Source organism: Platalea leucorodia (genome assembly GCF_965183815.1).
Source record: "Platalea leucorodia genome assembly, chromosome: 24".
Taxonomy (NCBI): Eukaryota; Metazoa; Chordata; class Aves; order Pelecaniformes; family Threskiornithidae; genus Platalea; species Platalea leucorodia.
In genome coordinates, this window is record NC_138846.1 from 509,537 (window position 1) to 534,374 (window position 24,838).

The 24,838-nt window shown below is 57.6% G+C and overlaps 1 protein-coding gene across 2 annotated transcripts; it reads left to right on the forward strand.

Moving 5' to 3' along the window:
• The first annotated feature begins 9,177 nt into the window (after nucleotides 1-9,177).
• On the forward strand, nucleotides 9,178-22,456 carry ADAR (adenosine deaminase RNA specific). Of its 2 annotated transcripts, none has more exons than XM_082333276.1 (15): nucleotides 9,178-9,257; nucleotides 11,132-12,676; nucleotides 14,005-14,191; nucleotides 14,273-14,430; nucleotides 14,807-14,948; nucleotides 15,139-15,356; nucleotides 15,602-15,758; nucleotides 16,775-16,946; nucleotides 17,534-17,627; nucleotides 19,038-19,166; nucleotides 19,277-19,410; nucleotides 19,902-20,084; nucleotides 20,557-20,669; nucleotides 21,265-21,392; nucleotides 21,687-22,456. In XM_082333276.1, exons 2-15 carry the CDS (start codon nucleotides 11,223-11,225, stop codon nucleotides 21,925-21,927), a joined length of 3,510 nt encoding a protein of 1,169 aa, XP_082189402.1. In that variant the 5' UTR covers nucleotides 9,178-9,257; nucleotides 11,132-11,222; the 3' UTR covers nucleotides 21,928-22,456. The 2 variants fall into 2 exon arrangements, with proteins under 2 accessions (XP_082189402.1, XP_082189401.1); XM_082333275.1 differs by lacking the exon at nucleotides 9,178-9,257 and adding an exon at nucleotides 9,464-9,962.
• The last annotated feature ends 2,382 nt before the right edge of the window (nucleotides 22,457-24,838 follow it).

The window sequence follows — 24,838 nt, forward strand, 5'->3', positions numbered from 1 at the left end:
TGCTGAGGTCTCAGCACGCCCCGACCTGCCGCCGCACCTCCCGGCGGGAGCTGCTTGCGTGTCTCTGTGGTCAGGATCCGGCCCCGGGCTTACATCCCTCCTTCTGGTCCGATCTCTCGGCCGGGAGGAAGGGAGCGGGGACTGGCCCGTCCCCACAGCATTGCCATAAACCCGAGCTGTACCCAGAAACAGGCATGTTTTAAACTATGGCTTTAACCTGTTCACTGTAAAAAGTGCCTTGGACTTTAATCTGAAGAGGTCAGTATCTATAAATATTTACCTGTGCGGGTGTGTAAGTATGCAGCTATCTATGTATAGTTACACACAGAAATATATGATATATACGTACATCTATAAATGCTTCGGACCCCTCTGTTCTGCTGGTCTTGGGAGCTCGCTTCTTCCCCCCGCCAGGGCCGGGGTCTGGCTGCGGCGCGACATTGGAGGCGTTTTTGCTGCGGTCGCGCCTCGCCGTAGGAAAGCCGGGCGCCGCGAGGGTTGTGCTCGGGGTGGTGGTTCCCCCGACGGTGCTGAGCTTTCCCCTGCCTCCCTGGGAAGCAGCTTTGTGCCTCTCGGGGTCCGTCTGCGTGCTTTGGGGAGACCTCGGCGAGGGGGAAGCATCCCCGCTCCCTTGCGCGGGGGGATGCTGAGGCTGGGGTAGCGTCTCCAGAGCCTCCATGCTGGGAGCTTTGTAAAACCACGGGCACCGATTGCTGCCTCTCGGGAGTCCCCGGCTCCCGGGCAGCCGCCTTGCTTTACACGAGCAGCGAGGTGTTTTCCAGCTACCGGCTCCCAAAAGGGCTTTTTTGGAGGGGGTCGGGGTTCCCGTTCGCTCGGGCTGCGGCTCAAGGAGAGAGCGGAGTCGCTCGACGGCGTGGTGGATGCTCATTCCTCCCGCTCTGCGCCGAGGCTTCCCGAGGATTTCCCTCCTGCTCACCCCGGCTCTGCCTGATCAGAGCTGGGCTGCTCCCTCCAGCTCCGCTAACGGCTCGGTTCATCCCTCACCTCTAAAGAAACGAGGATAAAAGTTGGCTGGGGTGCAAAGGGCACAAAAACAGCTTTCGCAGAGGGAACAGGTTGGTGGAGAGAAGGGGAAGCCGGGTCCTTTCCCACCGAGCGCCGTTAAATCCAGGCGACGAGTCAAAAGCCTTGCTCAGAGCCTGGCAACGCTGCGCCGCGAGCTCGGGCTCGCTCCGTCGGCGAGCGGGCGCGAAGGCGGCAGCCGGAGGGGAGCGGCTGCCCCAAAACGCATCCCCGTACCCGGGCAGGAGGGTGCCAACCGGCACGACCCCCCCGGCTAACCCGGCTATGGGTGCTGCGGGGCCAGCGGAGGAGGAGGAGGGTGATGCGCAGTAGTTGAATCGTGATGAATCGATAAATTGGGCTTTTTTTTTTTTTTTTTTGAGCTAATACCTGTAAATCCTAAAAATACCTCCAACAGGCTGGGGGACTCTTTGGTAGGTGATTAAAACCCTCGAGCTTCGTTTCCAGTATTAGTGGCTTAGCGCAGCAGAGCCCTAACGTACGAAGGCAGCTGTATTTCTGATACTGCCCACGGAGACAAGGCAAAATTCGTTTAATCTTTGCGTGCGGCATGAAATCTGTTTTTATTAATGGCTTGGGATTAAGGCTTCTCCAAGGAGAATCGTGTCCATAACGCAGATCTCTGCCTCCCTGCGGCCGTTTGCCCTTCGCTTTCCCAGCCCGAGGAGGATGCTGCTGTCGGTGTGAGGGTCCGGGCATCTTCACCCAGCCCGGCGTGACGTGCCCGCGGCGGCACCGGGGTGTGCGGTGACAGGAGGAGGAGAAAAAAAAAAAGCTATTGTTTTGCTCAAGAATTCCTTACAGCTTTTTATAAACAGCGGGGAACTGCTGGCCTTCCAGGAGGGAGGGAAAAACCACAAGCAAATGGCTCCGCAAGGCACAGGTTCGACTCGGCACCTGCCCGCTGGGAGCGAGCGGGACGCGGGAGGCAGCTCCCGGGGACGAGGGAGGGCAGGCGGGAACGGGGGTCTTCGCATCAGGCTCCGCATTGGCACGCAGGCAGGAAAACGGCTCCAGCGGTGAGCTATGGCTTCTGCACACCGGCGTTTTCCCAGCTCGGGAGCCGGGAGCCTTTCTCTCTGCCGAGCAGCTTTGGTTCCCCAGGGGATGGGGCGGGCGGCGAGCGACGGGGAGCCGCAGCTTCCAGCTGGGCAATCCAGATCTGGTCCACAGCTCCCGAGCCCAGGCAGAAAAACCTCCTGTAAACACCCTCCCGCGTTCACTGCAGAAATAAAATGAGCTGGGGGTCTGCCCTGCAGCTATTTCCATCTTGGATGGGCTCTTTTTCCGAGGTAAAATCGAGGCTGCTCAGCTGCTAATTCATCACCCCAGCCTTGGGACTCCAGGCACCGACGAGGTCGTTCGTTATTGTTAATTATCTACGCGGTGGTGCGAGGTCTGCAGGCCAGATCGCGCCTTCGGAGAGGTCTGTGCAACATCAACCAAACAGCTCGACGCTGCGAAAACTGCTCCTTGAGCCCTCAAGAGCCCCGAGAGGGATGCTCCCACTCCTGCTCTGGGCCCGTACTGCCGGGATTCGTTAGCCACCGGAGCCTGGGCCGGTGCCACTTTTGCAGGGTCCCCCTGCTCAGCGGTGACAGGCGGGGCTGGGGCTGCGTGCCAGGGCTGGCAGGGTGTATTTTAGCTCCTGAGTTTCCTGCTCAGGCCACAGCATTTGCACATCGGCTTCCTCTTCTCTCCCAGTCGCGCCTGCAATTCCCATGAGCACCCACGGAGGATGCATCTGCACAAAAAAGATGCCAGGCTCGTGTTCATGGCTTTCGTGTCCTTTTGCGGGGTTATCGGGATGGAAGAAGCCACCTCTGTTTCTCAGAGCCTGCTGGCCTGGCACTCGCACAGTGAGAAGGGTTCCTCAGCAGGAACTGGCTTTAAAACACGGCGGTAAATGACACTTTTCTACCTAAATGGGTATTTTTGGGTTTCCTGCTGCTGTGCCGGAGCATCGACAACCGTTGCGAGCCGGCCAGTGGCGGGGGCTTTGCTGCAAAACCTACAGACAAGTTATCACCTTGTCGGTGACAATATTGCACCCAAACCGGAGACCCAGGAGCGGGGTCCGACGCCTGGGTCTGCTGGGGAGAAGCCGCTGGGTGAGAGGAGAGCCCCCCCAGCCCCCCTGCACCAGGGAAAGCCCTTGCACAGGTCAGGACCAAAGGATTAAAAGCGTAAGGTGGCATTTCCCGAAGCGGCAGAGCTGTGGCCGGGTGCTGCAGGGGGGGAGTTTCGATCCGCTTGGCAAAGTCACCACCTAACCCAGAGCAGCCCTTGCCAACGCAGAGCCTGGTTTCAAACCCCCGCGAGGGCTTGGACGTCTTTCTGAAAGTCAGGAGGCAAAAAGCAGAGAAATAACTTCACTGAAAATGAAGTTGAGCTCTTTTCCATTCGGAAAAATAACTGGATTTGGGTGAGAACCGGTGAGCTGTTCCCAAGCGAGGCCAGGCACCGGCACCGAAATCCCCGGGAAGTCTCAGTCACTCCGGATGATCCCATCCGAGCCCCTCGGTGTGCGACGGGCGCCGACATGGCCGGCTCTCCTCCTTCCTGCTGCCTGGAAGAACGTCGCAGGAGCTGGAGGTGGCCCTCGTTCCCAGGTACAGGAGAGGCACCAGCAACCCCGCACCCTTCCCTGCGGCTCCTCTCCTCCCTCCGCCATGCCAAGCTGTGCTGGCGCGGGGCCGGGGAGGATGCTGCTTGCTCCAAAGCTGGCACCGAACGTTGGTTGAGAGCAACAGGTTTTGTACTAATTAAAGAGGAATCAATTAGGCTGCAAGATATTCAGCCACCTGGTGCTTCTGACTATTTTTTCCTCCTCCTTCTCTTTTTCCTTAATGTGCTGCTGCTGCCTCCAGGGAAGTCATGAAAGAAGCAAGACACGTTCCAGTTTCTTGCTTTCTTTTAGATTAAAAAATGCTGTTTGGGAGGAAATCTGTGCAGGCCGACCAATTAAAGTGCTGTACATGTCCCTGAGATCTGCAACCGGCATCTCCTGTGCCATCCATCACTCCCTCCAGCCGCCCTCCTGCCTCTCCATCAGCGCCTGTCGCTGGCTCTGGCACTTGGTTTGTGCTGCATGCAAGAAGAAAAAAGAAAAAAGTCCACGGTGAATAAAGAAAAAGCGGCAAAGGAGGTGTAATAGGATCCCGTGGGAGGCATAAAGGAGTCCTACATGCGAGGAAGCCCTTCGGAGACCCGGCTGCGCCAGGCTTTCCCCTGCGAGACGGCCCATTAGTCTCTCTGTGCTCAATAGCACATAAATCAAGAGGAGCGGAGAGCAGCGGCTGCCCACCCCGGGCCACCCCCGGGGTTTGTCGAGTGCTGACCTTGAAGAAAATGGCGGGGTCGGCAGGGAGCCTCGCGGCAAGTGCCGCAAGCGATGCCGGTGAGAATCGGCCGCTGGTGCGGCGATGAGCGGCAGCGCAGAGCTCTGCCTCCGATGCCTTTTACCCTCGGGCCGACGTTTTACCCACCCGCGGCTCTGCCCCGCGGAGGGATTGTGAAATCCTTTCAATTTATCTGAGTGCACAATAAAGCCCTCTTGCAGATAAAGCAGATTTAATATTAAATATGAAAGGGAATAGCAAAGGGCAAAAAGGGGAGCCTGGACTTGGATGGCGATGTAAAGGTCACAGAAAAGAGTATTAATGCCATGTCAACCGACACGTATTAGGAAGCTCCTTGAATTCTGGCATCAGGGAGGATTCGTTAATTTAACTGATTCACTCTCTGGGAACCGCCGCATCATTCAGAGCAGTGACAGTAACCCCCTCGCTGGTCCCCCTCCAAGAACAAGGCGCTGGGCGGCTCGAGGTCTGCCCGGGGTCCCCGCCTGACACCCCGCAGCGACGCTTTGGCCATCACCCAAGAGATGACAACGCGGTAAGGGAGAGGCTGACCCGGCTGGAGCCACACCAAGGAGAAACGCCGGCGTCTGAAGCGTGTTTTGTCGCGGTGGGAGCGGCCGGGCTGCCCACAGCCCCTCTCCGAGCCGGAGAAGCCCCTGGCCATCGTGGCACCAGGCTGGCGCAGGCCACTGCAGGGTGAGTCTTGCCAAGCAGCCGCCGTGCCGGCTATAAAAACACGACGGATGAGGCCATTAGCATCGGAGAGCTAAAGGTGAAGGCTGTGCTCACGTGGCATCCCCTGCCACGCGGGTGGCTGCGCCGCAGTCTGCCTTCTCCTGCCTATTTTCAAGGGTACTTTTTGTAACCGTCGGAATAAAACTCTGCTGCTTCCCACCGCTGCAGCTGCCGTGGGAGTCACCGCGCCGGCTCCTTCGCCTGCCGCAGCTGTGCCAGCCCCACCTGCCTTTCCCTGCCGGGCTCCACCGTGGCTCAGAGCCAAGGACGAAGACCGTGGGAGCGCGATGTCGCGTCCCTGGAGCACGCCGATGCCCGAGGGGGATGAACGTTGCGTGGACAGAGGTGCCGGGAGACGTGGCAGAGTCTTCCCTTCGCCTCTGCGCCGCGCGGAGAGCTCTCGAGATGAGTAATCGCTGCTGATGTCTCGGGAGCGCAGACATGGCAGCTGCCGGGGCTGTATCAAAGCTCAGGTTCGCTCCTTTGCTGAGCAGCAAGGAGCCTTGGGAGAAACAGCTTGTGCAATGCCCCGGAGAGCTCTGCCGCGTCCCCCGCTGGGAACCAGCCCCTCAGGAGCGGGAGGGGGCAAAGCAGGTGAAAAAATCCCGTTCTGGGAACCAGCACCCTTCTGCGGTGCCCAGAGCGAAGCCCCAGGCTCGGGATGGGGCAGCGTCTCCTGTGCGTTACCTGCACCGTGCTTATAGCTACAAGAAAAATCTACTGGAAGAAAAGAAAGTATTTTTTTTTCCCCTCCAAGGGGAACTGAAGGCACTGGAGTTACGGTGATTTGCCACGCCGGTTCCCAGCTGTGCATCTGCAAGCCAGACACAAGAAAGAGCAGCGTTCGGGAGGACGTGGGAACCGGCTGGGCCCAATTCCTCGCTCCACGTACGAGGAGCCCGAAGCGCTTGACGGGTGCTTCTGCAAAAAGGCCAAAACCTAATTGAACCTCTTGCCTCGGCAGCGCAAAAGCAGAGCTTGCCCCTGGGGTGGAGGGGAGCAGGCACCGGCAAGGCTCCTACCACACCACCGCTCCCAGCGCTGCCTCCCATTAAAAAATGCCGTCAGCTGATTTAGGAGAGTAACAAAATGTCCCCTTTGCAATCAAGCCATCAGGTTTTATCTCTCTCTTGTAGGAACAGGCTGCCCTCGCAAGCGAGGAAGTGATATTTTAGTATGTCTAATAAAGCAGTTTAAAATGAAACTCTGCGGAACAATAGCCTTAGCTGAGAACTGGCATTTGAACAGAAAGTCGGGCCGGGGAGCTGTGCTACAATTTATTTCCTCTCATTTCATTTCATAAGAGGGAAGCAAAACAAAGCAGACACCTGAGGCATCTCCAGCTGGCGCCGGAGATTTAGCAAATGCTGCCACCGCGCGGGGAAGCCTTTGCTCGGCCCCGGGGCAGAGGGGGTTTGGGGGAGCCCCCAGGGGAGCCCCAGCACCCTGGGATGCTGGTGCGGGGCGAGCGAAGGAGCCCTCTCCACCCTCCGCCAAATTCCGCGGGGACAACGCAGGTAGCCGCGCGTAAGCCGGTTATCGGCTGGCAGCTCCTTATCTCCGGCGCAAATTGACTCAGCTTTAACGCGGCCGCGATGTGCGGGAGGCCGCTGGAGCTTCTGCCAGCGCGAAGCAGACGCCGTGGCTGTGTTAACGCCGGGCCTTCGGCAGCCGGCGGTTCTCCCAGTCTCCCAGCCCGTTCCTATGGAAACAGGTTGGGAGCCTGCCCAATTTTCCATAAAGAAGGAGAACGGAGAATGAACTCATATCGATTAAGTGGCTATTTGTTGCATTTAGGGTGTTGCAATTCAAGAGGATATATGGCCCCATAATGCCAGCTATAGATTATTTCATGGGCAGGGAATATCACGTTGACGCAGCGGAGAGCAGCGTTGTAACCTTCCCGTTCTGCCTTAACAGCAGCCAAGATGAATCACATTCACCGAGGCTGGGTTAAAGCTTCAGAGTGATCACAAGCAATTAAAAGGGGGGGGGTAAAAAAAAAAAAAGAACAGATTGAGTTGATCGTTGTGTGCTCCGCGTGCTGCGGAGTCATTTGTGCTTTGGCGGAGTGGGTGGGAGACGCTGCTTATGGGGATCGGTAGTGCCTGACCCCCGGCGTTTGCAGGTCTGCCGTGAGCCTCGCCCCGTGCAGAGGGGTTTCTGCTCCCAAATCCTCCTAGGAATGAAGATGGGACAATTTCAGCTGGCGGAGGGGTCCTTTTTTAGAAAATGAGTCTCCCCATTACAGCAAAAAAAAAAAACCAACCCACACCAAAACCAAACTGAGAAATGCAAGCCCCCAAATCTCTGAATCCAGAAATCATCTGAAAAAAAACCCTCCAAACCCTGAAAAACCCTCAACCTCAGCTTCAAAAAAATGTCACTGAACGTGAGCAGCAGCTGCGCCTGGCAGTTCTGGGGCCTGACTCACTGTTTCTGCATGCCTGCGGTGACTCGGGGCTCACTGAAATGCCTTCACAAAGCCGCGGGGAAGCAGCCACGGTGGGTGCAGGGTCCGCACCCGAAGGCGACAGGCAGCCACCGTCTCTTTGGGACGGGCAGAGCTGCTGGCAGGGACCAGCGTCCTCTGAGGAGCTCGTCCTCATGTATTTTGCTCATTCATGGGCAAGCGTAGGCAGATGGCCCCCGAAAACGTATCCAGAGCCCGTGCCCGTCCCTCCTGCCTCCCCTCCGCATCCACCACCCTGGCAGAAGAAGGGCTGGGGACTCCCAGTCTGATGGTCCTAGATGTGACCATCGCTCGCCGGTTGTACCGCAGCAAAGAGGCGCTGGCCCGAACCGCCGGCAGCCTCCGAGCCGTAGGAACCGCTCGCGGTGCCGGTACACCTCCCGCCTCTCCGCTGGCACCCAGCGCCGTCGCCGCCTCGGTGCTCGGATCCCTCTGCCAGATGGTAAATGACACACAACTATTTACACGCACACGGCAAAGCAGCAGACAGGAACAATCTGTTCTCTGCCGGTAGTTTTCTAACTTCCACGATTAGGAGGGGTTTTGCCTGTGGAAGGGAGGATCCGCCGGAAGCAGAGGCTGTGTCTGGTTTGGGATCGAGGAGGGGAAGGTCTCCATCTTCCCGGGAAGGACCGTGGGGGACGGGCCTCGGGCCTCGCCTGGAGGGAGAGCTCTGGCATTAAAAAATGTGTATTAAAATGGGGGTGAGGGGAGCCCTGTGGGAAATGGGGAGCCTGTGGAGGAAGGGGGAGCCCCATGTGGGAAAGAGGGGGCCCAGAGGGGATGGGGGGGGGGGCCACGAGGGACCCACAGGGGATGGGGGAGCCCCAGGGGAAAGGGGGGCCCACAGAGGATGGGGGAGCCCCAGGGGGAAGGGGGGGGCCCACAGGGGATGGGGGGGCCCATGAGGGACCCACAGGGGATGGGGGAGCCCCAGGGGGAAGGGGGGGGCCCACAGAGGATGGGGGGGCCCGTGAGGGACCCACAGCGAAGGGGGGAGCCCCACGGGGGAAGGGGGGGGGGGGCCAGAGGGAAGGGGGGAATCCCGGGGGGGTGGGGGGGCCATGAGGGACCCACAGGGGATGGGGGGGGCCACAGGAGACAGCAGAGCCCCACCACAGATGGAGGGCCCACGGAATGGGAGCCCCACGGGGGGGCCATGGAGGAAGATGGAGCCCCACAGGGCACGGGGAGCCCACGGGGGACGGGCGCCCACGGGGGAGCGGGACCCCCCCCATCCCCTCCCCGGGGGCTCCCACGCCCCGGGGGCGGGCGGGCGGGCGGCGCGCAGGGCGCATGCGCAGTAGCGCCCATGGGCGCCACCGCCTGGGGCCACCGATCCCGTCGCGGCGGGCGGTGCCCCGGAATACAGCGGCGGCTGCTGCCTCCCAACCGGGGGAAGAGGAGGGTTTGTGCGGCCTCTGCCACAGCGGAGCGAGCCGGGGCGGCTGAACCGGGCCGCGCTTGGCGTGGGGCGGCGGCGGCAGGGCCACGCGTTGCCCTGGCTAAACATGGCCGCCGCGCTTTGCCCTGAAGGAAAATGGCCGCCGCGCGGCTCCCTGCACCCTGCGCAGGCGCGGGAGGGCGCGCGTTTGCGTCATCACCCTGCGCCGGCCGCGGCGGCACCGGCGGCAGCGGAGGGGGTAAGGGGGCGCGGGGGGGGGCGGCGGCGGGGCCAGGCCCGGGCCTAGGCCCAAGCGCAGGCCTAGGCCTAGGCCTCGCTGCTAAAACCTGGGCCCCGCCGGGCCTTCAGGGGCGCCGGGGGTGCTTATGGGCCTCCTGGGCGGAGCGGAGCCGCCTCCCCGGCCCGCGGCTGTCGTGCGGCTCCCGCCGGGCCCGCTGACACGGGCGGGATGGGGCGCGGCGCTGGGCGCAGGCCGCGGTTCGGCCTCCAGCGCGGGCAGCCCCGGGGGCTTCGGGGACGCGGCGTGATCGGGCGGAACGCGTGGAATAAAGTGTTTTCCCTGGGGCCGCTCCTCTGCCTGGGGGAGCCGGCTCGGTTCTCCCGGCCCCGGTGGCCCTGCCCGCCTTCCCGCACGGAGCCCTCGGGCCCCGGGGACCTCGTCCGGGCGAGGCCCTCGTCCTCAGCGCAGCGAGCGGTGCCGCCCGTGGGCGTGGGGTGGCCGCGTCCCCTCCCTGCGAGCTCCCCGGGCGGGGCGGGGGGACGGGACGGGCCGCGCTGGGAACCGAAACCGAAACGGAGCTCGCAGCCATCTTGGGGTGACCGGTTGCCAGCAGCACGCCCGGCGCCGCCTTCCCTCCCCGGGGGATGTTTTGCAGGTCGGGGTTGCTTTTTTCCCTTTATTTTCTTACAAAAGAAGGGAATTTGGCGTATGGATGAAAGCGAGGTAAGAGCATTTTTTTAAAACGCATTCACTGAGTAGGGGGGCAGTGGCCCCCCCCCCCCCCCCCCCGGAGCTGGGAAGGGGGGAACCCCCCGGCACCAGCCCGCGTTCATCGGAGCTGGTGAAATAAAGTCACAGTGGTGGCAGCCGGGTGCAGTTGGAGGCTTTTAATGAACTTGCTTAACGAAAGTGAAGTTTAAGTTGGCCTTGAGGTTCGTTTGACGAAGATAGGGAGCTTTTTGGAGGTAAGACTTGCGTCGGAAAAGCTGTCTTTATGAAGACAGGTGACTTAGAGGTCACCAGGAGGAAGGCAGGACCTAGTGGCAGGTATCAGTTGCATGTTTTTGTCCGCTCAGTTTCACAACCAGCTGCTGTCAAAGAACTAGAATATATCCTGGGCTGGGTTACTTATTTTTAAAAAGCATATTAAAAGCTTAGAATTGTGTCCCGTACCCAAGGGGGGCGGCACAACTGCCTGTGATATGAGTGAAATTTGGGCTGTGGTCCCAAAAAACTTTTCATACCGTCGCCAGCTGCACACCTATCCAATTTCTCTGCCTGTTATCGCTTTACTTCTCCTGTGGCGTGATGCTTTACCTCTACCGGTCACATAGTGTCCAGGAAGCAAAGGACGTTTGGGGTTTCAGATCTTTTTTTTGGCTGTGAGTGTTAAAACTGCTGCAAGCCTCTCGCAGCTCTGTCCTGTGTGACCGTGCGAGCTGCTTCGCCTCCCTGGGCTGCTTCACCTCCCCGTGTCCCTGTTTTTTTGATTGCAAACCAGGCCCATGATTCTTCTCTCCCTCGGGGCAGAGGAGTGAAACTCGCTTGTGTTTTGGAAGCGCAGGGTGAGCCTTCGACAGAAGGCGTCACAAAAAGACGCCTGTGCAGCTGGCTTGAAATTCAGTCCAACGGGAACAGAGGGTCGCTCTTATTAAAGCTGTTTCTCATGGTTTACTTCGCCTGCGATTCCTCACTGCTGGCTTCTGTGCTGGGCAGACACAGAGTTTGCTGTTTGTTTTTCCATGAATAATTTAGACTCAGCGGAAAACAGGAAAGCTTGACGAGGTGAAGATGCTTGAAATGCCTCGGGAGCAGGGAAGCTGTTTAAACCGCGTTTCTGGAATCCTGTAGTTGTGTAAATAGGTTCTGAATTCCTGTGTTTTTCCTCCTAGGAGGCACCTGGGAGAGCGCAGAGCGAATCGCAGCTCCCCGTCTCCCGGCGCGCAAGCGGCCCGATTCACACGCGTGTCCCAGCGGTGCGCTATGAACAGAGGCGCCGGTCGAGGCAGAGGCTCGTATTTTACCTGGTCAAGACGTAACTGCCCCAGCGCTAATCAAGGTTTTTTTAACCGCCCTCATACCCCGCGAGAAACTAATCGGGAAACCTTTTTACACCAGCAGTTCCTAACAGAGCGGGACGCTGAAGTCTGTTTGCTTCAGGGACAGGGATCACACGACGAATCGCACATCGGAGGCGTGCGAGCCGCGGCACCGGCTCCTGCAGAGAGATGGCAACCCGGCCGCGGCAGAGCGGGATGGCATAGGTTCTCCAGCAAGCGTCCGTGGGTAGGAACTTCGTCACGTTCTTGTCATCCTCAGTACCATTGTCAGGAGGACTCGGAGGGAGATTCTGACACCATCAGGCTGAATTTCCAGAGACTGTCTCTTGCTGGACAAGGCTGGGAACAAGAAATTCTGACAATTTTCCAGCAGCTTGGGGAGGGGAAGACTTGTACGGTTCATGATCTTGCACGTAAACTTAAAACTCAAAAGAAAGAGGTCAACCGCGTTTTGTATAAACTCTTCCGAGAAGGCAAGTTGCACAAAGGTGGAGAGACGCCGCCGCTGTGGAGGCTTGCCAGCCCAAGCGCAGGGAGAGAAAGAAGCCCCGCTGACCACAGCGGTGGTCGCGCAGATCCAGCTTTTGAGAGCAGAGGAGGAAAGAGGAGCGCAGTTGGCTCCTCCGCAGACGGCGATCCCGTGATGGCTGAGACAAAGGAAAAAATCTGCAACTACTTGTTCAGCGTGGCAGAAACAACGGCGCTCAACCTTGCCAAAAACATTGGTTTTTCGAGGGCCAAGGACGTTAACGCCTTTCTTAGCGCTCTGGAAAAGCTGGGAGATGTCCACAAGCAGAACACAAGCCCCCCACGGTGGTCCCTGACGGACAGAAAACGCGAGCGGATGCAGATGAGGCTGAAGGCCAGCGCGGTAACGCAGACGGTGGATCCCACACCCGAGTCCGGTTTTCCGCCGCCTTCTGTTCCTCCGTGTCCCCAGGAGATGACCGTAGCTTCACCAGCAGTGACGACATCGGAAGAAGAAAGCCTAGAAAACGGACAGCAGGCTTTGGGGCAAACTGATCAGAGCGACGCCAGCGACACGGAAGCAGCCCTGCCTGCGGACACTAAGCCCGAATTCTCCAGTTTGAGTAATTACGATAACTCTGAAAACGGCAGGTGGGCCACGGATGATATCCCGGATAACCTGAACACTATCAACAAGCAGCCCGATGAGTCAGAATCCATCATGAATTCCCCGTCTTCCCCCAGTTACGCCGCCCAGTTTGAAACTGCTTTCCCATGTACGCCCGTAGAGAAACTGATGGCTTGTCAGGAGAAGAACCCAGTGAGTGGCCTTACCGAATATTCCCAGTACACGTACCAGCACTGTGAGTTTGCCATGCTGGAGCAGAGTGGACCCTCTCACGAGCCACGGTAAAAAAACTTTCCTACCTTTCCTGAGCTGTCTTTTTGCTTGAAATTATCTGACTTCGACTAACGTCACCCACTCAACTTCATCCTGAGGGGCCTGCTCGTTAATGGTTACTTCATTTCAGAAGGAAATTTGATTTCTTAGTTTTCTAGTTGATTTCTTGCAGCAGCTTAAAAAAAAACCCAAACAAAACAAGGCTAAAATTTAACCCCAGGTAGCCCAGTTTTGGCAACCCTGCACCTCATTCTGAGCAGCAAAGGTGGGAGTCGTCTCTCCAGCTAGGTCCCGTCTGATTTAATCGCTTGGCTTTCAGTTTCATTATATAGGGAGAACCCGGTATTTCTAAGCTACCTCTCAAGATGCTCTCACCCTGGAAGTGGTAAAAAGGGAGCCCAGAACAAAGTGCTTGGGTGCAGATATCTGGGGTTAAACGAGGTGAACCCACTCTGGACGTTTCTGTGGTGTAGCTGCGAGCAGAGCGTGTGGCCTGACGCTAGGGTTTGCGGAGTTGGTCTCTGGACTCCTGCTTCCCCTTGCTAAGTCGTGGCTGTTCCCGAGCACCAGCGAGACGGTGAAAAGCACCATATGTGCCACGCTGGAATATGTCAATAGATCCGCTAGACAGGAAAATTGGCCTAATTTCTAAAGATGGAGTCCCAGGCTTTTTTTTTTTTTTTTTCCTTTTGTAAGGAGGGATCTGAATGGATTCAGCCCCATAACGCCTCTCCAGATCTGGTTTGACCTGTTCTCGTTGGAAGCAGGTTTCCTCTGGATAGGGCTGGAGGACAGAAGAGAAGCTGTGTTTGTTAGAGTTCCCGGGGAGGAGAGAGAGACAGAAACGTCAAAGGCAGGAGGTTTACGTGAGGCAGCACCTCTCTGGGATGGTGTGAGTGCACTGGATAGCCAGGGAAGATGCCAGAGGGACGAGTGGCCCCAAATGACCAAGTGCAGATGGAACACGGCAGGCTGCTTTTAAGCTTTCTTCCTCCCTGTGCAGGAGACGTAACCGAACCGCTCTCTGCACGCAGCCATTACGCGTTTCTGGCGCTTGTGGAACAAGGCAATTCGTCCTGTTCCTTCAGAACAAAATCTGGAGCAGCTCCTCTTGTCGTGAACAGCTCTGGAAACGCGATGAAACGAGGCCCCGACGCAGAGCTGTCGGGGCGCCCTTGGTATTTTTGTCTTCTGCACATGGCAGCCTGGGTTTGCTCTCCCAGCCGGGAGCTAGCTGCTCCTTCTCGCTTGAATTCCAAGAGCAGCCTTGCCTGCTTGCTCTGAGAAAACCATGCTTTTGCCTCTCGATTTACCTCTTTGGTTTTCTCTTTCAAAGATTTAAGTTCCAGGCAGTGATTAATGGGCGCCGATTCCCACCAGCAGAAGCAGGGAGCAAAAAACTCGCTAAACAGGAGGCGGCAGCTAACGCTATGAAGGTCCTGATGAGCGAAGCGGAGAATGGAAGACATGGTGGAATTAAATGTGAAGAACCGTTTCCCTCCGACAACTCTGAACCGGAATTGGTGAGTCTTGGTTTCTTTACTTGTGAGGCTGGTCAAACAATGTTTAGTCTGAAACTGGCTTCCTCCATCTTCTTGCTGTAGCCTTTGCATCCAGAGCCGGAGCCGTCGTCTGCGCCAGCTCATCTCAACCTGCTTCCTGGGAAGCACCCTATCAGCGTATTAATGGAGTACGGGCAAAAATCGGGGAACACGATTGAATTCCAGCTGCTCTCTCAGGAAGGCCCACCTCATGATCCTAGGTATGGCATATTGTCAGCTTTGGGGAGGACAGAAACGCTTTCTTTAATCTCCTTCCTCTTCAGCACGCTCCCCGCATTCCTGGACTCGTCACTGACTTAGCTGAGCGCTCCTCTTATCCGAGGAGTCTGGGCATGGCGCCTCCAGAAAGAGACCGAAACCAATGCCCTTTCTCAGAGAAAGGATGCTGTTTCTTCTCCCAGACCAGGAACAGGTTCCAGTCCTGTACCCTGCTCTACCGGGAGTATTTAGGGCCGTCGTGGTAGATTTAAATTGGAGATAACCCAGAAGGATTTAACTTGAACTGGGAGAAGGGGATAATAAACAGATCGAGACACCTATGCTTAACACTTTTCATATGCTATAATGTCCTGTCAGGTTCAGCTACTGTGTGAAAATGGGTGACCAAATTTTCCCTGCTGTGGTAGGAAACAGCAAGAAGGGAGCAAAGCAAATGGCAGCAGAAGTGGCTGTGAAGATTCTTTCTGGAGAGTCTGTACCCCATGTCTTGCCTGAACAGGTACAAAGAGCTTCTTTATAAGACCCAAGCGGTTTGGGTTGGCTTCCCCCCCCTTTATTTCATATCCCACTGGATTTCACCCCACGAGGTCACGTGCTGGCGCTAGCAGAGGTTTGCTGAGCGCTCTTGGCCTGCGGTAATACCGGCCGCTCGGTATTTAACAACCTTCTCCTGTCTAACTCTGCTCTAGCCTGTCGCAAAGCCCCACGGCGACCAGTCCATGCACAGCTGCGGACCGTGGATCGCCACTCCAGACGAATCCAAGGTGGCGAAAGCGAAGGGTGTTGGGGAGCTCATCAAATACCTTAACGTCAATCCTGTCAGTGGCCTGCTGGAATACGCCCGCTCCAATGGGTTTGCCGCAGAGTTCAAACTCATTGACCAGTCGGGACCTCCCCATGACCCCAAGTAAGTAGCTGCCTCTGTCCAGGAAAAAGTTTTGCACTGTTGCTGTTTTCCTGGAGAAAGGGCAGAGAACACAAAATTCCTGATGCAGTTCAAGACGGCAACAGGCCGAGCTGCTGCCTCTGCCAGACTTGATGCCCGGATGACAATAAGCTACCTCCGCTCCTCTCTCCGCTGAGAGAATTTAAAAACCAGACTGAAATCCAAAGGTTTCTTGGTTTCTCAGAGGTGTGCTGCTCTCTTTATAGGTTTGTCTATCAGGCGAAGGTTGGAGGCCGTTGGTTCCCCGCTGTAACTGCACACAATAAAAAGCAGGGCAAGCAGGAGGCAGCCGATGCGGCGCTCAGAGTCCTGATCGGGGAAACGGAGAAGATTGAGCGCATGGAAGGGATGAACATCACCGAGGTAAATCCTGTTCCCCCAAAGCTGCGGCTGCTTTTGTAGCCCTGCCTGTCCTGTGCCGTTCAGTCCAGCAGAAAAATGCTTTCAAGATCAACTGCGAGATCTTTGTTCTCTGAAGGTGCAAATAAGCTGACGTTTTCCTCAAGTGGGTTAGACGTTTCCTCAGGGCACAGACGTACTCTTCCCTCCTGCTGGCGTCTGCTTTAGGGCTAAATTATCATCAGATTCTTCCACAAGCTGCTGAAATGTGTCCCTGTGGTGGAGCAGGAACACGCTCATTTTTAGTTCTGTGACTACTTTTTTTTTCTCTCCTTCCAAATTCCTTCTTGCTGCCTTAAAAATTGTGCGTCAGCTCAAAAAACTCCTGCATCAGATAAGAGCAAAGCTCTGGTTGTGTCAGGATGGCTGTCCCAAACCTGTGCTGCTTTAAATCGCACTTAGAGTTTTGTGATCTCTTAAAACCCGCGTTCCAGGCTGCACAGCTGAGCGCAGCAGCTGTGGCTCTAAATAGAAAAGCCATCAGGGAGGATTTGTCAGGCAGCAGAGCTAGAGGAGGCAAGTGCCCGTCTGCAATGGGAGTGACTCTGCAGTCTCCTCAGGCAGCCAGAGAAGGAATTCCTCCAAAGCCGGGAACAGATTTCCTTGGCTGAGTCTCTGGGAATAGGCAAGATGGGTTTTGTTCCTTTGCGACGGGGGTTTCCCCTGGCAATCTCGGGAGGCCATTCCGCAGCCCGTGTCGCTCGCTGCCAGGAAGACAGCTTGCTGCCATCTCTTAATGATGTGCTCAAAGCAGAACTCCAAGCGTTGAACAGGATTTTCCCAGGAATAATTTCGCCCGCCCCTCGACATGATACCGTCCGTGCGCTCAACCCAAAATTACGCTGCCTGTAGCTCCCGTTTCCTGCGTTCCTGCCTTCTGCTGGGGTAGCTGCGCTTCAGGTTGGCTACTTCTTGAGCCGTTTTGTTCCGTGACCTGCTCACGATCTCTTAGCAATCCTGCTCTTGTGTCCCCCTTCCAGCTCCCCGTGAGCGGCAGCACCCTACACGATCAGATGGCCATGCTGAGCCACCAGCGCTTCAACACCCTCACTGCTCGCATTCAGCACAGTCTGCTTGGGCGCAAGATCCTGGCTGCCATCGTCATGCGGAAAGGAAACAAGGGCCTGGGAGTGGTGGTCAGCATCGGAACGGGTAGGAACAGCTTCTTCCAGCGTAAGCTGAACTCTTGCTTCCCCGCTAGATTCCCTGTCAGCTACGACGAGGGAATGGCTCTTGCCGGAGGCTTCTTCAGAGAGGGCAAGAAACGTTCCCAGGGCTCGCGTGGTGTCACAAGTGATCTGCTTATAGAGAGAACAAAGCGACTGTGCCTGCAGCTGTATTGCTCTTAATCTTGGCTTGCATTGCTGCCCGCTAGTCTGTGCATCAGAGCATGGATTCCTCGCGTCGTACAGCACCAGATCCCCCAGCTTCTCTCTGCGTGTACCTTAGCTCCCTTCCTAATTAGCTGCCACGCTTCCACCCAGAGCGGTGGGCGGAAAAGCACTCGGGAAGGGACGCTGCCCCTAAACCTGTGGCAGTTTACATCTCTGCTGTCCCTAAAGCAGTGTGTGCTCTTTGTCCCTTTATTTTCCTAACTGCTTGGATCAGGATAATGATTTAATAGCGCTGCTGCTGCTGTTCAGGAGCCCAAAGAAGTAAAACTCAAAGCAAGATGAAACCCTGCCTCTTTCTGCGAAGCTGTGTGTTGACTTTGACACTCGCCTTTTTATTTATTTCAGGTAATCGTTGCGTGAAAGGAGAAGAGCTGAGCTTGAAGGGGGAGACAGTGAATGACTGTCACGCAGAAATCATTTCCCGAAGAGGCTTTGTGAGGTGAGACGAGGGGAAACCTGAAGGAGAAGGAGAGGTGCCGACCCATTCTAGAGCGATGTAGCTGTCAGGGTTCCTGCGTTGAGAGAGGCTGCGATCCTCTAACGCTACTGGTTACCCCTGTGGTGTTAAATAGAGGGAAGTTATTTCTGATAAGAAAGGGCCATGCCTGAATGGTGCCCAAATTAGTAGCGAGCTGGAAACTTGCCAAGAGCCCAAGGGCCGCATCTGATGTACTGAAAGCATCCTGCAGAGGCTGCGTGGCCGGCACGCAACGCGCTGTTGCGGTCTGAGCGCAGCTCTGAGCCAAGGTGCTGGGGAATCTGCAGGCCAGGTCCCCTTCTGGCCTTTCTGGATCTGGGTGGCTTCAGGAAAACACAGCGAATGTGTTTGTGTGATAAGTCAGAAACCCTTTTTCCTCGGTTGGAAAGGGTTTTCCCAACTAAACTGCACAATTGTTCTCTATATAAACATTGTGTGGCACTTTTTGTTGTTTTTTTTGAAAACTAAAGTGAGATGAAGTTGGACGAGGCTTGTTAATGTCTGCCCTTCCAGTTACGAACAGCAAAGCCAACTGCGTTCTTAAAGCCGTTGCCTGCTGCCACTCAGGCGTTCCTCAGCACGGGAAGGTGTTGAGGGCAGGTCCCCGGCAAGCTGTAAAGTCAGAGGATTGCGTTCTTCCTTACGGTCTGTCTCAGCTCTTAATCTTGACAAGTCGCGGCTGCTGGGCTGCTCTGGCACAGCAGAGCCTGTCAGAGGTGAGAACAGTGCGCTCCACCTCTCCTTGCAGAATAAATCCCCGCGCAGGCTCTGCTCGAGGAGTCTCTGTCAAGCTGCAGTTTTTCTTTAGTCCTTGACACTGTGTTGGAGACGTCAAGGTTTTTTTTTTCCTGTCCCCGGACAGAAGCAGCCATAAAAGACCCAGTCATTGTAAACGGATCGTGGGGTTGAGCTAATCGTATCGCTTGCGTTCGGCTGCCCCTGGGGCTCTTTACTCTCAATGCAAACTTGGTGCTGACTAAAGGTGCTAGGTTAACAACCTTGAAGTCTTCTTCACGCTTGGATCAGATGCCCGCAAGCAGCAGCCAGCCCGACTCCTTTCTCTCTCCTGCCAGTGCTTCCCTCTGCTCACCTAGCAGAATGTTTATTTTCTATTGCGTGTCCTCTGCACGGTAGGAAATCTGCTTTATTTCATGCCTTTTCTGTAGCATCAAACGCTAGTCACTGGCTTCCAGGTATTCTCAGCCGCGGCTCCCGGTCTTCACTCTCCCACGCGGCGGGAGCAGGCGGCTCGGCGCGACGGAGGCAGAGCTTGGGACCCTGCCTGTCGCGGCAGCGGTTGGATCGAGCTGCTCCTTGTCTGAGGAGCAAAGCAGCCTTTTGACGTGATTTTTTTTTTTTCATTCTTTTCAGGTTTCTCTACAGCGAGTTGATGAAGTATGACCCGTCTAATCCTTCCTCTGCAGAAGAGAGCATTTTTGAGCCAGCGGGAGGGAGGAGACTCAAAATAAAGAGCAGCGTTACCTTTCACCTCTACATCAGGTTGGTGCGGGGTTGTGCAGGGGGTGACCGGTGTCAGCGGCGCTGTCGCGCCCCCGGCCCTGGCTGTTTTCTGAGAGTCGGTGCTAACCTGAGGGCCGTTTCTTTTCTAGCACAGCACCTTGTGGAGACGGGGCGCTCTTTGATAAATCCTGCAGCGATCAGGTGAGCGTGGTGGGGCAGGCCCAGCATCAGCCTCTCTTTGAGAACCCCAAGCAAGGCAAGCTGCGGACCAAGGTAGAGAACGGTGAGTGCGTTCGCTCTCTGCACGCTGGGGCGGCTCCGGTCCTCTCCTCTGAGCCTTTCTGGAGCTCCGGAGTTTCCTTACCCCTCTCTGTGGGGTGCTGTTGTGGGATTTGAAGCGTTCAGGAACCAAAAGGGGTGGGTGAAAGGGACGGGGGCATTAGAGGGAGCCCCTTCTCCTTCCCCGCTCTGCCGGCTGGACTCTAGCAAGAGGAGAGCTGAAGTTTGCTGCAAAGCTTATCTGGCTCTGACCTCCCTTTCGAACACCGTTTCATTCTGCTTCAGCCACGTGAAAAAGGACTCGTCTGTGATCAGTACAGAGTTCCCTTTTTCATGTGGTGCTAAAACATTCCCCGAACCTGGAGACAAACCGACTCCAGAGGTCGCTCCGTACCTGCGCATAGAAGAATAGTTCCTTGTGCAGTTGCTGATGGGGTTTTCATCTATTGAATATCCGACTCTCTACAGAAAAGCTTTTCTTCTCCTCCTGTGCAGGGGAAGGTACCATTCCTGTGGAGTCAAGCGACATCGTGCCCACGTGGGATGGGATCCAGCACGGGGAGCGTTTGCGAACCATGTCCTGCAGCGACAAAATCTTACGCTGGAATATACTTGGCTTGCAAGGAGCATTGCTGTCGCACTTCGTAGAACCGGTTTATCTCAGCTCTGTTACGCTCGGTATGAGACCTGCCGTCCTTTCTGGGTTGGGATGGATGTGCTGCCCCGCTCCTTAGAACCGGGCTGCAGCGACGAGTAACCTCCCTTCCCCAAGTGATGGAAAAGCTTGTTTGCGGAGGCCGTAGGAGTAACAGACTGAAACGTCGTTCTTGGCAGAGCTGCGCTGTTTGGAAGTGAAAAGGGAGTTTGTGGATTTTATGCCGTGGGTGGAGTGGGTTTTTCTCCAAGGTTCTTGATTTTTAGAAGGCACATGTGATCTAGGAGGGTGAGACAAAAGTTGGCTGTTTGCGTCTTCGGGGAGAAATGTTGCAGTCTCAAAGCCTTCGTCTTACACATCTAAATTACGCGTAGCTGTTGCTGATCCACGTGGCCGCCGCGAGCTTCCTGGAGCTTGTGAGGAGCTCTCAGGGTTTGGCCCGTCCATCACCCGTGCCGTTCCCGTTTCCTAACGCCTTCACGTCTCTCTTCACAGGTTACTTGTACAGTCAGGGGCATTTAACACGTGCGATCTGCTGCCGCGTGGCGAGAGACGGGAACGCGCTGCAGGAAAAGCTCCGGGCTCCGTATCGCATTAACCATCCTGAGGTACGCTGCGGGCTTGGCACCTCTCCGTCCTTCCGCCCCCCCTTCCACCTCCGCCCTCGGGTTTGGGCCTCGCTCTGCAGGGGGGGGTCGCCTGGCAGAAGCTCTCCAGCCAGGGTCAGGAGGCCGATGGCCAGAAACCTGCCCGCTTTGCGTCATCCCAGTGTCTGGGGCTCCCGGGCAATGCCTCGGTCGGGGAAAAAGGAGACCAAGGTCGTCCCCGTAGCCTTCAGCTTAGTAAGAACCTAGCGCTGGCTTTTCTCAGGAGTTTGGGCTGAGCTGGACCCCTCCCTGCAGGGGACGGAAGCTCCGTGGATTTTGCGTGTCTGGGGTAAGATCAGACCTAGCGCGCCTGCCTCTCGAAAGGAACAGCAGCAGCAGCGGGGCACCTCGAGCGCGGGGAAACTGAGGTTTTAACACGCAAAGCACCAAGGGATGGAAAATAAACGCGAGGCTCTGCCACAGGCGAGCGCGGGCTGCTGGGTGCCATGCGCCCGGTCCCCTGGCGAGAGGCTCCCCTCGCCAGCGAGCTTGCGCAGCAGGACGGGCGCGAAGAGCTCGCGCAGCAGGACCGGCGCTAAGAATCCCTCTTACGTAGGTTGGGCGAGTCAGCGTGTACGACTCCGCAAGGCAGACGGGCAAGACGAAGGAGTCTTCGGTGAATTGGTGTCTTGCTGATGAAAGCGAAGTTGAAGTCTTGGATGGCACGAAAGGGAAAGTAGATGGGTAAGAAGAGCCTTTCCTGACGCTGCTTTTCTCTTTGGGGAAAGGGGGGCAGCTCTGAAGTCGCGAGCATGCTCTGCACCTTACGTGTGGGGAGGGTTGCGGAGAGGAATTTCAAACTGATGTAAGCGTGCGCTCTTGGAGCAAAACAAAATATTGCCTGGCCCCTACAACAGAGCCCCGCTGAGCCAAGAGACCTCGCAGGCATCTCGTCGTGGTTTTTTCCCTGTGCCCCCTCCTCCTCTTTGCTCTTCTGAGTGTCGTGTCCTTCATTGCTGCCTTCGTCTCCCTTCTCAGGCCGAAGCTGGAGGTGTCTCGCGTGTCCAAGAGGAAAATGTTCGCCCTCTTCCAGCAGTTATGCGCCAAGAACAACCGCAAAGACCTGCAGAAGCTCTCGGTGTACTCGGACGCTAAGGAGGCAGCCACGGCCTACCAAGAAGCCAAGCAGTGCTTCTTCAACACGCTGGAAGAGATGGGCTACGGCAGCTGGATCCGCAAACCCCAAGAGGAAGATAATTTCTCCTTCCCTGATGCGTAACGAGATGCCCTGCGTGTGGGGGGGGGTGAGTGCGCGCAGGCGTGCGCACGGGTGTGTGCGTCCTTCTTTCACCGCCTTCTTTTCGAAGGGGAATCCGGAGCGTGCAGCGGTTTCCCCTGTAGGCCTGGCTGCCTTCTCTCTCTGCTCGTGTTCCTCTCAGCCCCTGTCCTTTCCCTTTTTAAAACATGCATGGAAACTACTGTCTTTTTTTTAAGCTAGGGCAGGCTCAGTCCCTGCTTGCTTTTACGTTTTCATCTCCTCTTTTTTTAAAAGAAGGCACAAGAAACCAGAGGGATTCTCGGACTGCGAGCTCGAAACCTGTGGAGTGTGCACCACCGATCCCTCTGGCAGGTTTTGAGGCAAATTTTCTCTTTTGAGAGAGAGGAAAAAAAAAAACAAAAGCTGACTGGCTGGCTTTACCTGCCTCTGGCAGAAGATGGCTGGCAGCCCCTCTGAGCTGGGACGCAGGACTGATCTCGGCAAGACAGCCGGCAGGACCAGCGTAACATTCCGCATTAATAATACAAAAGAAAATTTCTGTATTAGAGCTGGCGCTGTGCCCTGGGTGTGTTAATTCCTGCAGTGAAAGAGGGGCCCTGGGCAGAGCTGGGTGCGGTTTGGAGGGGAGTTACCGTTTGCTAAACGATGCAAGGTCTCGTGTAGAGCTGTGGCAGTTGTGAATTAAAGCCCCTTGCCTTAAGCAGGGGCTCAGCGGGCAGAATGGAGCCCTTGGGGGGCTTGAGCCCCCTGAAATGACGGGGCAGGGTTCTGGCTCCTTCCCCCTCTGCCTCGATGCCCTCGTAGAAGGTGAGCAGACGCCGTTCCCATCCACCAGCCGCTTCATTCGATGCTGTTGGAGCAGCCCCTTTCCCGGTGCCGTGCCGCCTGGGGCTGGGACGGTTGATACCGGTGAGATCGGACAAGGAGCCCGCGAAGCGCCGGGTGTGGAGGCGTAGCCCAAACCCAAGAGGAGAAGCCCTGAGGCTGGGGGAGCCCCGGGAGCGAGGCCCCGGCTCTGCCGGTGCCGCAGGCGTGGGCTCACCCTGCGTGGGAGCCGACTGGGCTTCTGTAAGGCCTTCGCCACGGCCCCCCGCAGCATCCTCCTCTCTCCAGTGGGAGGGTAGGGATTTGATGGGCGGACTGGTGGGTGGGTGAGGAATGGGCTGGGTGGTCGCAGCCAGAGGGTGGCGGTCAATGGCTCGGTGTCCAGATGGAGACTGGTGGTGAGTGGTGTCCCTCAGGGCTCCCTGCTGGGGCCGGTGCTGTCCAACGTCTTCCTCATCGACACAGCGGCATCGCGTGCACCCTCAGCAAGTTTGCAGTGACGCCAGGCTGAGGGGCGGGATGGCGTCCAGGGGAGCTGGGCAGGCTGGGGAGGAGGGCCCGTGGGCCCCTCGTGGCGTTCAACAAGGCCAAGGGCAGGGTCCTGCACCCGGGTGGGGGCAGCCCCCGGTGTCAGCAGGGGATGGAGGGGTGGAGAGCAGCCCTGAGGAGGGGGACTGGGGGTGCCGACGGACGAAAAGCTGGCCGTGAGCCGGCCACGTGCGCCGGCAGCCCAGAAAGGCAACGGGGTCCTGGGCTGCCTCCCCCGCGGCGTGGGCAGCGGGGCGAGGGGGGGGATTCCGCCCCTCTGCCCCGCTCGGGGGAGACCCCCTGGAGCCCCGCGTCCAGCTCGGGGGTCCCCAGCACGGGAAGGACGTGGAGCTGTGGGAGCGGGGCCAGGGGAGGCCGCAGAAGCGATGGGAGGGTGGCCCGGCTCTGCTGGGGGGACGGGCTGAGAGCTGGGGGGGCTCGGCCTGGGGAGGAGGGGGCTGCGGGGAGGCCTCACTGCGGCCTCGCCGTGCTTAAGGGGGCTTGTGAGAGCTGGGGGCGGGCTTGTTAGCAGGGCCTGTAGCGACAGGACAGGGGGGATGGTTTTTAACTAAAAGAGGGGAGATTCAGGCTGGATCTAAGGAAGAAACGTGTTCCGCTGCGGGTGGCGAGACACCGGCCCAGGTTGCCCGGAGCAGGGTGGATGCCCCGTCCCTGGACGCATCCAAGGCCCGGCTGGACGGGGCTGTGAGCAGCCCGGTCTGGGTGACGCTGTCCCTGCCCACGGCGGGGGATGGACGGGGGCCTTCAAAGCTCCCTTCCACCCCAAAGCCTTCTGCGATTCCGTGCCCGCGGCGCAGAGCCGCAAGGGGTGGCACCAGCCTGGGCGCCCCGCTCCCCCCTGCGCGCAGAGCAGGGCCGCAGCGGCAGCCACGGCACAAGGACGGAGCTGGGATGGTGATGGCCCCCCCGTCACCCTGCCGGCGGCTCAGGGTGCTGTGCCGGGGGCTATCGGGGCTCCCGCCGCGCTCCCCGCACCCTCCGGCTCTCCCAGGACTCCTGGGTCTCCGCTCCCTGCCGGGGCGCAGCGGGACCCCCCTGTCCTGCGCTTGCCCGGGGCTGCGGCGACAGCGGAGGGGACGCAGAGGTGGGACGAGCCCCCGGGCTGCTGCTTTGGGGCGAAGCTCTTTAACGTTTAGGTATTGGGGTGCAGCCCTGAGAGGAGGAGGTCCAGGATCATCAGCCGGAGCAGCCCGGGATTCCTCTGGCTGGGTGAAGTGCTGGGATTTATATTAATTTCTAGCATGCGGCTTCCCCCGGCGCTGCGTGCTGCCGGCCCCCGTCTGCGCCGCGCTCCCCCCGGCACGGAGGATTAGCGGTATTTATAGCAAACCGCTCCATCGCAATTTTCCCCGATGAGGCCAATTCCTGCCTAGGAGGGAATTCCGCTGCCGGACGGGCCCGGGCTGCCAGCCCAGCGCGCCGGCCCCCACGGCGGCGGCCTTGTGTTTTCCTTTTTCTCGCACAATTCGGCTCATGGCTGCTCTCGGCTCCAGCGCACCGAGTTTAGCCGGAGCCGGTGGTGCTGCCGGAGCGTGGA